Source organism: Thunnus thynnus, chromosome 23, assembly GCF_963924715.1.
Source record: "Thunnus thynnus chromosome 23, fThuThy2.1, whole genome shotgun sequence".
Taxonomy (NCBI): Eukaryota; Metazoa; Chordata; class Actinopteri; order Scombriformes; family Scombridae; genus Thunnus; species Thunnus thynnus.
Genome location: NC_089539.1, coordinates 2,128,118 through 2,148,615, shown reverse-complemented (window position 1 = coordinate 2,148,615; position 20,498 = coordinate 2,128,118). Strand labels below are relative to the sequence as shown.

Below are 20,498 nucleotides of genomic sequence, written 5' to 3'. Positions count from 1 at the left end.
ATCTGAAGTTGTGATGTCATTTAGAGACATTTCCCCATAAGGGCAGGATCATTTATCTACTCATATCTGTTTAAGAATATTTAAAATTCATGTTACTCTTTAGAAATGGACAGATCATATTGTGCAGTGACGCCCTTCATGGAGAACAGCATGAAATAAAATTTACCTCAAAAACATATAGGCCAGTGGTCATCATCATCTATCCTGGTACACTGTTACCGACACCTTCACTGACATTATGTCGAGTGTTTGTTCACCGATGTCAATGAATGGAAATGATAAAACCCAACAATCTAATACCAAAGCTAGATTACTAACTCTGCAAAGTGGGCAGCTGATGTCTAGCAATTACTTTGTGCAGTAATATCTTACCTAGATAGCATAAGGAAGTGGGCCACTTCAGGCAATGATGCAGCACTGCTGGCCTTCTTCTGGCCCAGACAAAATGGATGGGAGCCTGAAGTGGCCTACATGTAACATAACATATATGGCCCAAATATCCAAAGACAAATGTGGGCCATTTTTGGCAAAGATGTGATTCTCTCGGTGATGTGTAAACTGGATGTGACCCTAAAGTCGCCCATGTGATACATAGTGAATATGTCCCAGACACCACATATGGTGCAGCAAATGTGGCCCGGTTATCTTAAAACATACCGAGGCCAGTTCTGACAAAGATACGGCACAGTAAGCACAGGCTTGACTGTGCTTACTGTTGACTGTGGTGACTGCAAAAACAATGTTGTTAGGCCTGTTGCTGGCAAACAGGAGTGCATTGTCAAAATGCTACCATTCCATGCAGGATGTAGGCTATATGAACATTAGGAGTGTGGGCCAGTTCTTGTTTATTTGGTTCGTTCTGGGTTGACATGCGGTATTGCTATGGCTTTCTTGTTGCCCGGATCTGGCAAACAGGAGCAGAACGCTTCAGTGCCGTCATTCCATGCAGTGTTTGGGCCAAATCAGGATATGGAATGTAGACCGGATCAGGGCCAGAATAAAAATGAACTGTGGTCAAGATTTGGGCCAGATATTGTCTATTTGGTTTGTTTTTGATTGAATTGACTGCTATGGTTTGCTTGTGGCCCGGATCTGGCAAACAGGTGTGGACCATCCAAATGCCATCTTTCCATGTGGTATGTGGGCCGGATGAGGATATGGAATGTGGGCACGATCAGGGCCAGAATAAAAATGAACTGCGATCCAGGTGTGGGCCAGATCTGGTTTATTTGTTTAGTTTTTGGTTTTCTTTGTGGCCCAGATCTGGCAAACAGGAGTGGATCGCCCAAGTGCCATCATTCCATGTGGTATGTGGGCCACATGAAAGTGTCAGGTGTAGGCCTACAGCAATTTTGCTATCTGGGTAAGGCCTGAGATATTTTCTGTATTGTTACCTACAGTATATTGAGGTCCTGAGGTCTTGTAGAATGGCCCTGTCAAAAATCTAGTTTCATTACCTTTAACATTTTAGTTAACATGCTGCACTGTGCATATTCCTAAAGAAATTTCACTTTAATCAAATTGTCAGACATAACCTGACTTACAGCAAACCTGGGCAGGGTTGTATCACATAGTAGGAATACTGCTTGGTGTCTTCACTCTTGGTAAAATGTGTCTAATACAAAAAGTAAGTGTAAAATGAGTTGTGGAGAATTCTCCAAATGTATTCGGTTCAAATTCTGATCTATTGTATTCTATTAAAATCTGTTGAATCTGTGTTGTTCTGTAGGCCTACAGGGTTTTGAGACCATCAACATGTAATGTGCAGGTGACCTTTGTTGCATGTCATCCCCCATCTCTCTCCTCTAAACTGTCTCTTGTCTAATAAACACAAAAATGCTCCCAAAAATATATGAAACCTATTTGCTCTTTGAGATTTAGATTTAGAGATCTTTTATCTATTAATGCACCTATTGATCAGATCCTGTCCTAATTTCAAATAAAGCTGCATTTCACCTCTGTGAAGTCTTCAAACGTACATCCATCCAACATGCAGCAGCAGCAGAGCTTGTAAAGCCATCAACACTGTGATGCCTTTACTGGTTTGGGGTTCCCTCCGTGCACAGCATGGACTTGGTGTATTACACACATGGAGTTCTTAGCCAGAAAAAACTGAATTAAAAAAGTTTTTCAGTGACATCTAAGTCTGATGCTGCTGCAGCTTTTCTCATGGCTGAAGCCAAACCCAGAACCCTACAATTACACGTCCTGGCTTTGCACCCTTCTTCCACCACTTATTTAAAAATCCAGCACACATTATTGTGTACTGTACTGGATGTATGATCCCGGCAGCAAACTGAGCTGTCAACATTTCCGAGAAGAGCTGATGAATGATGCATTTCAGCACCGTCAGCAGCGGACAGCTCCGCAATTTACAGCCTCAGAGATGCAAACGGTTGTGATTGGCTGTGAGCTGCAGGAGCACGAGGTCACCTGGTGGGAATATAAAACAAGTGTGAATGGAGTGAACGTGTCAGTACCTGCTGAGTAGATGAACATTAACACTTTAAACTGAGCAGTTTGGACACACAGGGAGGATGTGGGTCTTCTGTCCAAAGATGAGGCTTGTGGCTCTGGTTGTTGTGTGCGGGCTGATGCTTGGTCTGGATGGAGGGAGTCTGGCTGCAGCTCTGCCAGGATTTGACTCTGAACAGAGGACACGGGGAACAGGTAAGCTGCCTGAACACATGACTTGTGGAATTTTTAACCTGGAAGATTTTGTTTTATTTTTTCAAATGACAAACTAGCTCAGATAATGGACAGTAGTGAAAGTAGTATTTACTTAGGCCTACTGTACCAAAAGTACAATTTTGAGGTACTTGTACTACTGAGTATTTATTTTTTATGCTACTTTATACATCTACTCCAGTGCATTTATCTGACAGCTGTAGTTACTTTACAAATGAAGATCTTACATACAAAACACATGATAATCATAAAGTCTGATTTATTGTTTTAGATTAACCCAAGGATGACTGCCCATCATTAAAACACTGCTTCCTTATAATAATAGAATATACTATGTCATATATCATATCATATCATATCATATCATATCATATCATATCATATCATATCATATCATATCATATCATATCATATCATATCATAGTAATATAACTTTCACCTTTGGTAATTTAGGTATTTTGCTGATGATTCTCTACTTTTGCTTAATAATTGTATAAGCATAATAATTTTATTGTGCTCATTTGTTTGACTGTAGTATTTGTGTTAAGACTTTATTGATTCACAGGGGAGAGATATTTATGTACTTACTGCAGCACAAGTAACCTGTTAGGAGGTAGGAAACATAACAAAAATAATTATATCAATCTGAATTCATTCATTTACTCATATAGGTGTACATCATATAAATACCTTAGGCCATTTACGTCATTTGTGCAAATATTTGTTCAAATAGGCCCATTACTCTATGTGCAAAAATAATAAGTGCAGCAGTGAAAGCTGCATTGAGGCAGTTTAGAGTCTGTACCAAACACAATAAATAGCTATAAAGTAATAAATACAATAAACATGACAACTATGACAATATTTTCATGATATGCACATATGCAATATATGTGCATGTACAACAGAAAATAATAGTATAATATAATATACAATACAAAGAATATTATATTGTAGCACAACATGAAATAATAAAATCTTCAAAGCCTCACAGTTCCTATTCCTGTGTATCATTTGTCAACATAAACATTCAAATTCCCAAAAATGAGAGCACCTGTTGAGAGCAACTTGTTGAAAAAATTTCAAAATCAAATCATAAAAGTTAGAAATCATATCAATTAAAAATAAGTTTCTCCTCTATTGGAAGAGCTGACATATATTCTGATAGATATTCTGTAGGCTGATAGAGAGTACGTGAGTTTGTCTTCCTCTTTGTTTTAGAAATAGTGAGTGAGAATAAATTCCTGTTTGCTTTCAAAGTGTCCTGATATTCTACCAGCAGCAGGCTGCAGGTGTGTGTGTTCAGCTGAGATCAGATGTGTTTAAAGTCTGAGCTGATGTCTGCTGCTGTTTCCTCAGCATCAGTCCTCTCTGCGCTCAGGAGAAGCACTGCAGGAGATTTCCTGGAGGATCCCAACCTGTGTTTCTCCCTGAGAGAGAATGATGACCAGCGGCAGCTCCTGTGCAACGACCGCAGGAGCAAATTCAACTTCAACCCGTTTGGCCTTCGCTTTGGGAAGCGCTACAATGGCTACATTTACAGAAGAGCCGTTAAAAGAGCCAGGACAAATAAATATTCACCCGTTGCTCTGTTTCCACGAGAACTGGAGGTGCCCATCTGAAGCGAAGTGTTTCTTCCTCTGAGGACTTCTGTCCCATGTATCAATGGTGAAAAAGTCACTGTGTGTGTTGAAAGGCCTTTCACTGGATAACAAATAATATGATGTTTCCCTGAATAAAACTTTTGTACCAACCTGTACTGTGAAATCATTTTGACATCTACAATAATGGAAGAGTTATAAGAGGAAAAACCTCCAAATAAAATAAATAAATGAAGGAAACACTGTGACATGTTTGCTCTCATGTGAGGCTACTTATGGCATTTATAATAAAACCAATAATTATGTCAGTAGTTTATAGGAAATCAAGATGTAGTATGATATAAGAAAAAAAAGTATGGTAATTAAAAAGCTAAAAAAGTATTCTCTGGTAGTGGCTTAATTCAACCACAAGGTGGCAGCACAGTACATTTTTAAATGACTAATTTTTTTTTAATGGAATAACATTATTAAACATTCAGATGTACTTCAGCACCAGGATACATGATGCATTGCCAAATAAATATGCAATAAGCATAATATTTAACAATAATACTAAAAATATAAAAAGAAAATGAATTAAGATGTCATGGGGCTGTATTAAGAAGCTGTTTATATCAGGCAAAGACTTAGTTATAATATTTTCCGCACAAGTCCAATTTTACTGGGAAAAAAAAGCATATTTGTCCAACTCGTACTTAATGAAAGGAACTCTCAATAACTGATTCTCCATATTCCGTTGATATCAGTATATTTTTGAATTGTCTTATTATAGGGGCATATATAATGCCCTAAAATAGATCTCCATTACTTTATTAAAAATGCAAACTTTAAATATAACCATGCCTTAGCTTCCTATCAGTAAAGTTTGAGCATTTTGGATTTTAACTTTATTCCACCAACTTTTAGACATGTTAACATGTTTGACAACCTAAATATTTCATTAACTCAGATATTCCTGTAGAAACAGTCTTAATTACATAAATAAGTTTTGTAGTCAAGATTCTCATTCTCCTCATCTAAAAATGAAACCCCATTCCATCCAGTTCTCCATAATAATAATCTTACTGTTGTTCTAAATAATTTCATTATGTGGTGAAAAATTATGAACATACAACAAGATACAAGTGAAGCCTGCAGGCAGAATTTTTAAACTATATTGTCAGTTTAGAAATACTGTAATTGCACCCCATTAGAAACTAACAAAATAAGACATTAGACATTAGAAAAATAAGACACTCATACACACTGCATTTCATGAGGTTGAAGTTTATTAATTAAGTTACACGTTGCTGTTTCCAACAGATTACAACACAAGGTCAGACAGTCACAACTGATTTTGTTTTATGTTTAAAAAGACATTTCCACTCTCCCCCACCGCTCCGTCTCCCTTTGACAACACCGAGGAAACAGGAGAAGAAAAACCCACATTAAACTCACAATTCACTATTTGATGCGTGTTGACATAAATGTGTAGCCGTCTCTGTGCTGTACAGTCTCACTTTTAGACAAAGGCAGGAAGAAAACAGTGTCCTTTCGGATTTTTAGGGTCTTTCTCTGGACGTTTATGGTCTTTTTCTCAGTGATTCCCTGCAGGGAGCTGAAGGAACAACTCAGTACAAACAGGAAGAGAACAGTGACACTTTTGGCTTTGAGGGTTGTGTTTGATCCAGCTGAAACACAAGAATCCATACAGAGTACAGTAACACAGGTCAGCCTACACCTCCTACCACAGACACAATAACACAGCAACTTCAGCCTACTAGAGCAGAGAGATGGGGAGCAAATGTGCTTTTTTTCTTTTTTTAAAGGAGAATACCAGTCATTTTTTATGACTTTTTTGAGGTGTTGATGATTGACAGGAAATAGACGGTGACATAATGCATACTGATGACATACATTATAAAACTGAACACTTAACTGACATCATTTTTTAAAAACACTGGTATTGTCCTTTAAAATAAGAGTCTAAAAGAGAGTGTGTGTGCGTGTGGACAGGCCTCTCTGGATCATTGCTGTGTGTTATATATGTGTTGGAGTGTTCAGAGGTCCTTGAGGTCCTTCTGGATGCCCCACAGTGTGTCGGCACTCTTCCTCAGCTGGCCAACCTCGGCGTCTGTCAGGGTCATGTTGATAACGCTGTTCACGCCGCTGCTGTTCAGAACGCAGGGCAGAGACAGGAAGACCTCCTCACTGATGCCGTACATGTCCTGAGGAAATACACACACGGTTATGCTGTTAGGCTCAAACAAACTTACAAACCTTGACAGTATTAAAGGAAGAGGTCGAGAGTTAAAGAGCAGTTCAGGTTGTGGTTAGCCTAGCTTAGCATTATGACTGGAAGCGAGGGGGGGGGGGGGGGGCTAGCCTCTACTTACAATAGATACATTGTTTTTGTCAGTTTTTTATGTTATGTATGAACTTTATAAACACGATACAACGTGTTAATAAACAAGCTGTAGAGGTCTTGTTAGGGGGGATCTTTTTAGCTTTAGACTAGCTAGCTGGATAGGGGAAGCTGTTTCCCACTAAGCTAGGCTAACCACACTTTGAACTCTATGACCAGCTGATTGCAAACACCAAACACCAGTAACAACAAGATGGTCATGACAGAATTCTCAAAACATAACAAACTCATGAGGAGCATCCAAATGTAGCAAAATAAGTGACCAGTGGGCAAAGGATTATGGGATACTGAGTTCCATTAAGTTGTGTCCTCGAGGGCAAAATGAATCCACATTTCTTGGATGCACCACTATTATTATTTTCCAATAACAGTGAAACATTTCTTTATTTTCTTAGGATTAGGGTTGCGTGTTTCAAGTATATGAGTTCTGTGTTCAGCCTTCAGTATGTATGAGTGTATTCTGTGTGTGTGTGTGTGTGTGTGTGTTTCTGACCTTGACCATGGTGGAGACGGGGTGGACGCGGCTCATGTTCTTGATGATGCTCTCGGTCAGGTCGGCCACACTCAGACCGATGGCCCAGTTGGTGTAACCCTTCAGCTTGATCACCTCGTAGGCACTGAAACACAATGTAGCACTCTGTTACCATCTGTGTGTGTGTGTGTCAATACATGTTTTATTCCCTCTTATCTATTGTATTTGTCACTCTGTTTTATGTATTCTTTTTTATCTTGTGTGCATTTGTCTCAAATTGTCTTGTACTGTCTTATTATCAGCTTGTCAGTCATCTGTAAAGCACTTTAAACTGCACTGAGCTGTATGAAAGGTGCTATACGAATAAAGTGTGACTGACTGCATATTGAATATATTATAGAATGGGACAGTCAGATCCAGTTTGATTGGTCTGACAGATATAACTGAGTATCTGCCTTTGTAGCACAGCTCTAAATGTACATTAACGTGTGAAGCTTACATTAACAGTGGCAGGATTGGAGGTTACATTCCCACTGGACCGCCTGCACTAAAACTGTAATCAACAGTGGCCTCAGATAACAGGAGCACTCACAGCTCCTCCACTGAGAGACAGTGTTAAATACTGATACACACAATCAATTCCTGACAGGAGTTATCTTTTCACTGCATGTAATATTTTCATTCTGATATTTTCTCTCCATTTAATAGCCACAGCAGGATTCAATCTGTGCTCTGACAGTTACAACTGTAGTGATTTTTCTGGACATGATCCCTGACTGTGTCTCCTCATATAAACTGGAATGATGTAAATAACAGCTGAATATTTCTTCAAAACTAACCTACATAAGGATTTGTATTTGGTTCTTTTACAATAAGAACTTGGCAGCAGTGTCTCCTCTTCTCTCCGAGGTATGTAAACTAACAAAGGGTCATGTGAAGGGAAGCTAATCCTTCCAGACAGTGATCACAAGTCCCTTATGTAGGCACAGTGTTGGTTAATATTAGCTGGCAGCAGAGTTCAGCTGCAAGAGGGAAGAATTCAGCTGCTGGAGGCTTTAAACTGCTCTAAAACCAACAGTGTTCCACTTTTTTAACTTTCAGAAATAAATGATTTGTTTTGAAGACTGCATGGTACATTTAAAGTTCTGTAAAAAGCCAGTAAGTGGACCTTGAGTCGGGGATTGTTAAGTCAAACTACTTCTAAGGTCAAGAATAAACTTTCATGCTTAACTTTAAACCAGTAAGGACAAGATGTCCTTAAACTGGTAGTGAAGTCATAACAACTGATAAATGAGCAAACTCTCTCTGCTGATGACGACAGTGTGATAAAGTTGAAAGTTCTGGAAAAAGGTGGAAAAAGTTGAAACTTGCCAAATACTGTAGCAGAGAGCCGAGGTTCACTGAAAAGAACTTTGTACTGCTCTGGATATAATGGATATACTGTACCCTGCAGAGCTGGGACAGACTTTTTTTTCTCAGTTGCTCACTATTACAGTCTGAATTACATAGTGCAAGTACTCGTGTGGCTGTACTAATTAACAAATGATGAATTATCTTAGAATATGGAGAGTAAACCCCAGGAACGCACTCGATAGGATGATCAGAGAAACCCTCAGAGTCACAGAGGCTTGAGGAACAGAGGTTAACTCTTAACTCACAACTTCAACTCTGATATCTTTATGGTGAGACACACTGAATCACGCACTGCGTACCTGTCCACCACAGCCTTGTGTGTGGCCTTCCACTGCTCCTTGTCAGCATCAGTGCCGATCTCAGGATTCAGCTTCTGCAGGTTGACTCCTGCCACGTTGGCACCGCTCCACACAGGCACTGGAATAAAGAGAAACACACAGTTACAACTACAGTATGTGTGATTTTGATATGACATTACATTCACTTGTTCAGCACAGCCTCCAACAGAGAGAAACGATATTCTGACATGTATCACCCACCGCTGGTGTCTCCGTGCTCGCCCAGCACCCAGCCGTTGAAGGAGCTGGCGTGGATGCCGAGACGTTCGGCCATCATGTAGCGGAAGCGGGCGGAGTCAAGGTTGGTGCCGCTGCCGATGACGCGGTGTTTGGGCAGACCGCTCAGCTTCCAGGTCACGTAGGTCAGCACATCGACTGTGGAGAGGGGGGTGTTCAAACCAGGGATTATTCATATGCAAACATACACACACATGCAACAAACCTGAATTATTATTAATGTTGAAATAGAATATAAATGTGTGTATTCACCAGGGTTGGAGACGACGATGAGCGTGCAGTTGGGGCTGTACTTCATGATCTGGGGGATGATGGCCTTGAAGACGTTGACGTTCCTCTGCACCAGGTTGAGGCGGCTCTCGCCTTCCTGCTGGCGAACACCAGCTGTCACCACCACCAGGCGGGAGTTGGCTGTCACCGCGTAGTCTGGAGGAGGAAGAGAGTGAGTTCAGATGTGATGAATGATGTTAGGGGAAGATGAGAAGTTATCAGGTGCAGCGTAGCTCTGTGCGAGCAGCAGGTCCTCACCTTTGTCAGCAACGATCTTGGAGGTCTTGAGGAAGAGGCTGCCGTGCTGCAGGTCCATCATCTCTCCCTTCAGACGATCCTCCATCACATCCACCAGAGCCAGCTCGTCACACAGATCCTGACAGGAGGAAGAGGAGGAGGACGGTGAGCATAAGAAGATGTTTGTGGAGGAGACATGCAGAGTCCATTCCACATTCAATTTCATTCTAAATATGGCAGGGTTATAAACTGGAGGACAATGAATATTACATAAGTGGAGCTTTCATTTGTATTTTAACTTTTACAATAATGATGCATTTTCAAATAGTTCAGAATTTATATCATGGTACAAAACTACAAAACTTTCTCCCCATGTGTTGCAAGACATTTTTGCTATATTTTTTAAATAGATGTTTTTGTATAGGCTGTTTTCTATTTCTCTCTCATAATAAAAGCCATGCTGAAGGTGTTGTGTGTCTTACCCGCAGCAGGATGCTGACAGCGCAGGCCATGCCCACCTGGCCCACGCCGACCACCGTCACCTTGTTCCTGGGAGGCTCAGCGGAGCCGCTGGCCATGGGGCTGATCAGCTTCTGCAGTACTGATGACATGATCAGAGCTGTAGGGAGACACAGAGACGATGTGTGAGCGCTCTGCTTTCATCTGTCTCAAGTTATTTCATCTCATAAATATACTGCAGCCTCCTAGCTTTGTTTTCTACACAAGAAGATGTGTGTCAGTATCTTGAAACGAGACAGAATTAGACCGATGAGCGAACTTGGATCAATAAAATGACCCAAATGTTTTCACCATCAGGGACATATTCTCCCTCTTTGGAAAGAAACCCATGGATATTTCAAAAAATACATCCACAGAGTTCAGCACCCTGCAGCTTGCACAACAGCAGTGAGACACAGAGCTGTCTTTTATAATAATAATAAAGGACTGGGATAGTCAGAACACTGTCTCAAGGAGTTCATCTCACACACACACAATTCTACTCATAAGCATCAAAAATGTAGATAAACAGTAGGGCTGTAACTAATGATTACTTTCATTATCCACTAATCTGTTGATTGTTTTCTGTCTTCATTTGGTCTTTAAAATGTTTGAAAATGGTGAAAAATATTGGTCAGTGTTTCCAAAAGCCCAAGATGACAGTCCACAACTCAAAGATATTCAGTTTACTGTCAGAGAGGACTAAAGAAACCAGGAAATATTCACAGAAGCTGGAATCAGAAAATTTGTAATTTTTTGTAATTTTTAAATGATTATTCTATTATAAAAAGATAATCGATAATAATGCATTAATTTTCTGTCAATCAGTAATCAACTTATCATTGCAGCTCTAGCTGTGACTTATGATTACTCTTGTGATCATTAGCATATAAATCGTCAACCATAATGATGAATCATCTCAAATAACAAGAACCTGAAGTGATTTTTGGTGATTAATGATGAATCATCTCAAATAACAAGAACCTGAAGTGATTTTGAAAGGGATCATGATTGCACTTCCAAAAATTTAGAAGACTCACAAATCTGTGCTGCAGACGTCAGGATGTCCTGACTTATAGTCCCTATGGAAAGTATCCAAAAACACTGGATCCTACACTTCCCATAACGCAACTCATTCGTTAGACCCTCTCCGCCTGGTAAACACATCTTTTGAACTGCGAGCCCCCAGTTTGTAACACAGCATTTCTGTTATAAATGTGTAGTCTACAAACCTCAAAGTCATTAGCTTTAATGACCACTGATGACATTACTACGACATTATTTCAGGGTTAACTTCATCCAAACACACTTTATACAGACATACAACTTTTGAAAGTGTCTTATATCACTGTTATGCTGATGATATTCCGCTGTATGTCTCTTTTTGAGACTGATAAACTACATGTTTTGCACAATTGTCTAACTGCCATAAAGGACTGGATGGCTAATAACTTCTTACAATTAAACACAGATAAGACTGATGTCCTTATCATTGCTTCACGCAGCATAGCTTCCATGGTTGCTCATTGTATTGGGTCCCTTTCTTCAGCTGTACAGTCTAATCCTATTCCTTGTATCACAACCTGAACTAGAGATGATTATTCAGGCTTTTATATCATCCCCGCTGGACTACTGCAATTCCCTTATCACCTGCCTCAGCAAGTCATCCCTGGACCGTCTACAAATGGTCCAGAACCCTGCTGTAACAGGAAGACTCGCATCACATCCATCTTACCATCTTTACATTGGCTTCCCATCCAGTTAAGGATTCATTTTACGGTTCTTGTTTTCACATATAGAGCTCTGCATAGTCAGGCACCTGTGTACATCTCTGACCTGCTCCATCCTTATATCACCAGTAGGTCACTTAGGTCTTCTGAGTAGAGCTTACTGGTTGTCCCTCACTCTCAACTGAACATACAATCTGCAGTCTCTGTAAATGCCTTTAAAAAACAGCTGAAGACTCATTAATTCAAACTGGCCTTTTGTTTCACCTCATAGTGTCTAGTGTTTGTATTTTGTGTGTTTTTAAGGTCTGTTGTTGCTTATGTTTTATTGTTTGATTCTTTTATTTTATCTTATATTGTACTATATTTATTTCTTTAACAATTTTACTCTTGAGAAGCACTAAAGTTTTTTTGACCTGCTCTGGGAAAGGTGCTATATTAAATAAACTTACTTACTTACTATGATGAGTAAAATGATCAGTGATGTAAATCAGTGAAGTTTCCTCTTAAATGGCTCATTTTGTCTGACAGTTAACAAATAACAAGTATTTAATCTATAATGCTATAAAATGAAGGGATAGCAAACAAACAAACAAAGGAGCTATATAATACTCACAATTCACTCTACAGGATTCAGTCCAAATGTAAATGAGCACAAATTAAAGTCCACAACCAAAATGGAGAAGTTAAGTGAATAAAAATGAATCTTCCTGGTTTGTGCGCAAGTGAAATTAAAAAAAAAAGTTAAGCAGTTCAAACAAATAAACCGCACATGAAGTGAGTAACCACGGCAACACTTACAGGAAGACGAGCGAATGGGCGTCAGAAAGCGAGACATCATGGTGGTATTCAACGCAGGAACCAAAGCCACAGATCACCAGCGACTAACTACTAACATACCTACAGTGCATCATTCATTTTAAATACTGTCTGATAGAGATGGGTCTATCCCATCACTATCCCATCATGAACACAGTGTCAGCTAATCTGTACAAACATGATGTGTTAATGTAGGTTAGTCATATCCATCACTGCAGCAGCTTCTGTATTATCTGCTGTCAGCATTATCATTCCTGATGATGTCACATTCAGATAAAACACACTCACAGACTGAGATTTATCAGGCCAACATGAGGATAGGGTTCTTTATGGATGCTTGTGTGAGGCCCAGAAAAGACACGAGAACATCTGCTCATCCATCCAGGAAGCAGTTCACAGTGGACAACAGGTGGCTGGGTACATCCTGCTCCGGTTGCCAGTCTACCATGCTCACCAAAGAACCTGAAGGGTTCCTGCAGTCACCCATCCAAGTGCTTAGGCCTGAACATTTTTAACATTTGAGTTCAGATGATATCTGGTGTGCTCTGGGTGGTAGGGCCATAAGCAAAACTAGAACAGTTCTGCTGGTTACCTGGCAACCCAAGAAATGGTTACAGCACACAACTCCCACAGACCACAATTTGTCATTTTTACATTTTTGTTTGTGTACAGATTTAACAAACTAGATGTAACGTGTTAATTAGTGAGATGTCGAGGTGTTGGTACTCATGATAGAAGGTTTGATACATTCATGAGGGTAATAGAGTGGCAGCTGTTCAGTCCCAGAAGGTGGAGTTGACCCCCCCTCCCAGCAGCTCCCATCTGGAACAATGATGATAAAATGTATCATACAGATACAGAACACTGACAGATACAGAACATCTTGTCCCAAGATAAAAAAGAAACACACGGTCCCTCTGTCTCTCTCATTGTTGTACTACACATATACAATGTACCCAGAACACAGGGACAAGCACAGAAGTAAATACTATACATGCAGGTGTACAAACATATTCCACTAAAGACCTTCAGCCTGTTACGTTGTACATTGTCCACATACTGTAAATACAGTATCTGTGCTGTCCTTGGTCTCCAGAGGACAATTCCTATATTTTTAGCGCAACTATCAGGCTAACTCAAGCTAATCCAAGAAGGAAGCCTTTCATTTTATACACAGAGAGATTTCTCCATGTGACACCTCTTGGTCAAATATTCATTCAGTTCATTAAACAAGAAATAATGTAAAGGGAAAAATGGGAAGAAAACTCAAATGAGCTAAGGGGTAGACTGCAGATGTATTTTTGAATCATAATTTATATCTATTGTCTGATTTTAGCACTCTTTTTGACAATCTAAATAAATGTAGAATTCCTGTAGAAAAAATGAAATAATGAGGTCATTGGTTATTTTTACTTGATTCTACTTTCTGTTAAAGTTTCTGTTGTCTATTTCATCACTATTTCAGTGTGATTTCAGTTCATGAAAGTTAACTGTAACATTTCAGTCGCCTAAAAAGTCTTGTTCAGTGTTTGGTTGTATTAAAAGACTCTCTAAGGTGTCAGATGTTCTGTTTTTCTAGTAAGAACATTTTATTTTAATGGTATTAAGCCTGTTTTTCACTAGTGAAAATTAGCATTAGCGTTAGCATTATTGCAGTTAACCATAGACTGTAAATGCACTGTGGTAACCAAGCTAGCAGCTAGTGTTAGGGTCAGCTCCACCCTCTCGTCCAAATATGGTCACTTCTCATTACTTCTGGCTGTATGTTGAAACCTGTTTTTCTAACTGCTGCAACTAAAAATGTAGCAAGAAACACATCAGTCTACCACAGCTGCCTTCTAAAAAGACTACTAGTGCACACACACACACACAGTGGTGCTGCTACAACTTCTGGGCTCTCTGAAAGGCCCATTGAATTACCCTCACAGACACCTTGAACACACACACTTCTCTAACTGTAATTCCACACCACTATGCTATAAATGTGCAACTACACTACCTCCATCTAAACTCTGCCTTTCACTTCTCTCACTTCACTGTGCTCATTTCATTTCTGTCATCCAGAGCTACAATCTCAGTTTACAGTGGCAGATGCCAAATATGCATGATGCTCAGGACAAAAACAATCACATCTAGGTGACAACATGGAAATAAATGTATAATTAATTCTATAATTGATAACATACGGCGAAATGTTTCACGCCTCACAACAGGAAGTTTGGTTTACGGCCACGTGTTTCCAACTTTCATGTTGTGCTTCAGTGAAGTGAGTTCACAGGACGATAGCCTGAATGAAGGTCAGATGGACATTTAACTGCGGACGAGCTGATCTGCACAGCACTGTACAGCTGTCATTACATCAGCTGTAGCAACAGGCAGGTTTCATACTATATCAAGGTCAGATGAACATTTAAAATGGCGGGGGACAGAGAGGGACATAAAAATGGGACACAACGTACAAAAACAAAGGCTTTCCCAACTTTTATTTGTCGCCATCTCCAGAGACATGATAGTCCTATTTAATAAATTGTTAGATATGAGAAATGATTTTCACATCTACTTTAGATGATAATAGTCAGATAGGTATCTATCATGAGAAAAAATAGAACTAAGGTCACCCTGGAGCCCCATGCAGCAGAGACTGAGACAGAGAGACAGAATGTCCCTGCATGGCCTCTGTTTGGGAGCCACTGAATAAATTATAGTATGCATGGAGAACAAAGCCTGTGAGCTCATGTTGCCCTGTAATATTCAGCCTGCTGGCACAGACTGACAACAAGTTAAGACATCGGCTCATATCAAGGTCAAAAGCACACTGGAAATAGGGAAGGGGAGGTGCTGCACCTCGTGGCTGTAAACTAGGCTGACAATTGTTCAGAAGACAATAGAGCCTTACAACACAATGTCCCATTATAGCCTCCTAAAATCAATCAACTATTTCATAACCAGCTCAGCCGCCTATGTCCTATAAACACAATCTGTAAGGTGATATGCCGCTTTCAGTCCTGTCTTGTGCTGTTGTTTTAGTGGAACTGGGGTTATGTAATAGCTGGGTTGAGCCCTGCCGTCGCCCTTCATTCCCCCTCAGTCGCCCCTCAGTGATGCTGAGACGCAGAAATAACTGCAGCGACATAAAAGCTTCAAATAAATATTTACAGAGCCTTTTTAACGCGGAACAGGATTCCACCTTTAAGTTCACTGCCAGCTCATTGGGAGGCTGTTTCCTGTTTGCGCCACATTACAAAATATGGCTACAAACATACAGGAAAAGAGCTACGTTCGCACGTGGACACACATGTACCGACGTTCATGTTAAATAATATCTAGACAATATGTTTTACATCACAGAGCCGCTTACTGAGCTGCACTTTGTACGGCTGAGGCTGTAAATGAACATGTAATTAAAGGTTATATTAACTCGTAACGGTACCTGATAGCTTTTAAACAATCTAAAGTGAACCATAACTTTCAATAATCTTCTCAAGAATGTTGTTTTATAGAGTTTAACTATTGTTCCGTTGAACTTTGCGGAAATTCAGATGGTTTCCTGCAGCGGGCGTTCCAGCTCTGAGCATCCATTGCTGCTGAGGCGTTCAGCACGCATCACTGTGCGGCTGTACCAGCCCCGGAAATAAAATATATAATCATATATTGAAAATAATCATCAGATTACGTACATGTTGTTCGGTTGTTTCTAAAGGGTGATATCCGCTATCTGGTCCGGTGGAGGAGAAAGGAGGAGTCGTTGCGGCGTCCAGCGGCTAACGGGAGATGCAGAGAAGTGTAGAGCTGAGCTGATTGCAGTGAGGAGGAGGAGGAGGAAGAGGAGGAGGAGGATGGTTGGTTGGTTTGTCAATGTGACCAGGCTGGCTTTACATGTAAGGAGGGGTGCAGGGGATACCAGGCTGCTTGCGTGACGTGATAATAAAAATTAGAGCTGAAATCAAGCAATTCTTCATAAATGTGGTAGTGGAGAGGATGTCAACATGTAAAAGTGTTCTATTAGCTGTTTGTTACAGAGGTTTAAGCACAACTAAACCGAAACGAAATGAAATGCATAATAAATCAATACATTTGTTCAGCATTGGTGTACATTTGCCTGTTATTGATGAGCAGTACTCACTTTTCGAGGTACATGAGGTACTATTTTCATTTTATGTTTCTTTATACTTCTACTTCAGTACATTTCAGAGGGAAGTATTGTAGTTTTGCCTCCACTACATTTATCCATCACCTATAGTGAACAGATCAATTTTACATACGAACTGTGTCATCACAGTCAAATTATAAAATACTATATACTCACACATACTAACAGATTCAACTACAGAATGTAAGCAGTTTAAAATAGCTCCAACTTAACCAGATATAACATTTAAATTAAAGTGTTGCTTACATGTTTATGCATCAGTAATAATCATACAATCTTACACTGAAATGGCTGATTTTGCCTGAATATTAAATACTTGATGTAAATGTTACTTATTATAGTTCTGTTCTGTCATTTAATTGTGTGTGCTGGACTTTTTCTTCTAACAGAGTAGTTTTACATTTTGGTCTTGCAACCTGTATTTAAGTAAAAGAACCAGATTCAACCATTCAGAAGGTTTGTAGGCTAACGAGATATTTATCTAACATTCAAGGCAGTTTTCTTCATTGTAAACTCGACAGGTCTGTTTACACCTTATCATGGGTGGACCCGGACACAGCTGGACTTTCACCTGTGAATGAAACACTTATAATGCTTCTGCCCCATTTAACTGGTTCAGTTTGTGCAATCTGCAGAAACATGTGGTTCAACATATTAGTGAGATATGACCTACACGGAGAGTCCATGCCATCAGGATTAACTGACCACATTAAATACACCATCTTCATATCAGCTTATGAATGAGCACGAGTGTCACTGACTAACACTGAATATGAATATTCACTCTGTAGAGTAAAAATGTCTTCTTGACTGTCGTGGACCAGGCCCATGCACGTCTGCACGTCTGCACATGTGAATCATCGTATTCATCATCCCTTCCTGGAAAGGTTCAAGGGAAGCTTACTTTATTTCATCATCCTCAGGAAGGGCAGATGACTTATTTCATAACAAGTTAGCTCTGGGCTTTCTGTATATTAACGAGGTTTGGAGGTAAGTGTTTTATGGGTTCAACAGTCACTGTGTCATAGAGTGAAAGAGGAAATGAACAAAGGGCCTCTCCCTCCCTCCTTGCTTCAGACTTCACACTCAGTTGAAGAATTTCTTCAATCATTTACTAAATTTGTATTCATTCATTTACAAATGATCCTCTGCAGGCAAAAAGACATACTGTGATTAGACATGTTCTAGAATAATAATCTTGAACTTTTGTATGTTAGCAGCAAATTAAAGGACATTCTGATCATTTCTGCACATGCTGAATTTGGCTCCAACAATGGAGAAAACGGCCAATGGCGGCCGTACATTCATGTGAACATGCTGTTCCCTGCATCCCCCTGCTGATGCTGCATGCATGTAACACATGATGATGATGATGATGATGATGATGATGATGTTGGCGGTGGTGATACAGGCTGGTACCCAATGGGACGCTGCAGTCATGCCTCCCCCTCCATCCAATAGGATGAAAGGATGCTGATCCCTTAAAGGTGACCATTCAGCTGCCTCAGGAGCCATTGTGTGCGTGTGAGTGTGTGCGTATGAGGGCTGAGTGAGGCCCTTGCATGTGAACAGTGAGGAGAGTGATGGAGGGATTAGATTGGCTGTTGGATGGAGGCGGGGCTAACTAGCAGGCTGTTGCATAACACGAAGCTCCCACACAGGAAGCAACCTCACTCTCTTTCTTTATCTGTCGGCCGCACTCTTTCTCTCTATCTCACCACGTGCAAACATCCTCAACAGCTGAACATATTTCTCACAATATTCAGTATAAACAGTTGTTGTTTGTCCCAGTAAGGAGCTTTATCCTTGAGGCTGCTGGGTTAGGTTTATAATAAGGTTTCTTGAGGGAGAAAAAAAAAAGAATAAGACATAACAAGTTAAGGCTGCAACTAACATGATGCTGATATTTTTAAGTTCAAGTTCACACTATTTAAGTTCATTTCAAGTGACCTTTGTTTGCCATTTGAACAGACACAGAGTACGCTCAGTTCTTGCACAGTTCTCCCAGTCCTTTAAAGAAGAAAAAGACCAACAAAGAAGGCAGGAGAGCACAAAGAGGAAGACAGGAAGTAAATAGCACAAACACAGAGAACATTCAGATCACAGCAAACAAACAAGAAATAAAATAAAGATGAGCCAATGACTGGCTCAGTGCAGGTTTCACCAGCAGGCCTGCTGCACTATTTCACATTGACTTGTGTTGCATGGTCTGAACTGTACTGCCCCACTGTTTATTGATGTTATGCATGTAGATATATACAACAACACTATGATATATACAGTATATATTATTCAACAAAAAAAAAATCTTCACAAGCTCTACTTATTTGGTGGAGAGCTGTATGACATCACATGTGACAGTGACATCAGCAGTAAATACTCTGGACACGAGAGTGAATGAACACCAGACCAAACCACTCACAGCATCCACTGAGAAGAGGTCAAGGGTCGTTGAGCAGGAGTCAGAGGACGACTGGAAAAACATCAAGGAGGACTGTGATCAAATTTAGGTCACATAATAAAACCATCTCCATGACAACTGAGCAACTATCTGCTGAGGAAGGCCACCAGATGTGACTGGGTAACTGTGGATCACAGAGCAGCCAACGTGCACATCTCTCAAATCTAAACAGTACATTATGTGGACTTGTGTTGGTTTATACAACTGCTGTCTGGAGGCAGCTTCAAAACATAAAAAATATATGTTAAACAAGTGTTATGTACAGGTATAAAAGAAACACCTGTGCAAAGATCTCTGCACGACCCATGATATCTTGGTGAAAACATCTCATCTGTAAAATTAGAATATGAGATTTTAATTGTATCACCCTCATTTCCATGTCAAAAGGTTCAAAAGCTCACTACTCTCTATCTCGAGGGAATAGAACACAAAACTCACCAGGAACTAAACTTACCATAACTTTAAACCAAGACTTCACCCTAAAATTTAAGATTTATGTTGAGACTTTTTGTCCCCATAAGGGAGGCGAGTCCCCACAATGTAAGGAATACCTGGACCACACACACACACCACACACACACACCTAATATTTATCCATAACCTTTTATCTAATCAATTTATTCCACATTTGTCCTCATGTTATTCCTCATCAATAATACATTTCCTTCTTTTTCCATGATTATTACCACAGCCAGGGCATTTCTCTTCTCTTCTAGTGTCACCTCAGATCAACTAGTCTGTTTGTTTCCAACTTTCTCTGAGGTCACTTTCCTATCAAAGAAATCATAACCTCCCTGTTGTATAACAGTATGCTGTATACACCATTGTCTTCTTTCACTGGAAGAATTACAGTGAAAGGATTACAATTACAACATGGTTAAGGTTAAGGAAAGATCTTGGTAATGAATAAATAGACCTGGACTGCAGGTCAGTGATTTTCTCCTGCATAGAAGTAAGACATGCTACACTGCCCTCCACCACCTCCTTACTCTCAGCCTCACCACACAATCATGAGTGTGCACTACTTCCTGTTTTGGCACTGATTGTTGGCAATGGATGTAAGTCATGCGGTGCAGAATTATTAGACATGATTCGTGATACTGGGCTGAAATATTTGAACCATTGTTCCCTGAAAAGCACAAAAGAAATGAATCCTGGCTGTCTTGTTGGTTTCTCTTGTTTG

General features: G+C 40.0%; 2 protein-coding genes across 2 annotated transcripts; one reads left to right on the top strand and one right to left on the bottom strand.

Moving 5' to 3' along the window:
- The first annotated feature begins 2,464 nt into the window (after positions 1-2,464).
- On the top strand, positions 2,465-4,434 carry kiss2 (kisspeptin 2). The gene is made up of 2 exons (XM_067581741.1): positions 2,465-2,670; positions 4,048-4,434. Exons 1-2 carry the CDS (start codon positions 2,538-2,540, stop codon positions 4,308-4,310), a joined length of 396 nt encoding a protein of 131 aa, XP_067437842.1. The 5' UTR covers positions 2,465-2,537; the 3' UTR covers positions 4,311-4,434.
- Positions 4,435-5,539: 1,105 nt separating this feature from the next.
- Positions 5,540-16,541, bottom strand: ldhba (lactate dehydrogenase Ba). Its single transcript, XM_067581044.1, has 8 exons — positions 16,382-16,541; positions 10,143-10,279; positions 9,682-9,799; positions 9,406-9,579; positions 9,118-9,291; positions 8,878-8,995; positions 7,187-7,310; positions 5,540-6,496 (listed from the first exon to the last, which is right to left on the bottom strand). Exons 2-8 carry the CDS (start codon positions 10,269-10,271, stop codon positions 6,329-6,331), a joined length of 1,005 nt encoding a protein of 334 aa, XP_067437145.1. The 5' UTR covers positions 10,272-10,279; positions 16,382-16,541; the 3' UTR covers positions 5,540-6,328.
- Between the last annotated feature and the right edge of the window lie 3,957 nt (positions 16,542-20,498).

Coding starts and splice junctions, on each gene's coding strand:
- kiss2 (XM_067581741.1), top strand. CDS start 2,538: ATGTGGGTCTTCTGTCCAAAGATGAGGCTTGTGGCTCTGGTTGTTGTG. Junction 2,671..4,047: donor ACAGAGGACACGGGGAACAG/GTAAGCTGCCTG, acceptor CTGTTTCCTCAG/CATCAGTCCTCTCTGCGCTC.
- ldhba (XM_067581044.1), bottom strand. CDS start 10,271: ATGTCATCAGTACTGCAGAAGCTGATCAGCCCCATGGCCAGCGGCTCC. Junction 7,311..8,877: donor CACAAGGCTGTGGTGGACAG/GTACGCAGTGCG, acceptor ATTGTGTTTCAG/TGCCTACGAGGTGATCAAGC. Junction 6,497..7,186: donor CCGTCTCCACCATGGTCAAG/GTCAGAAACACA, acceptor GTATTTCCTCAG/GACATGTACGGCATCAGTGA.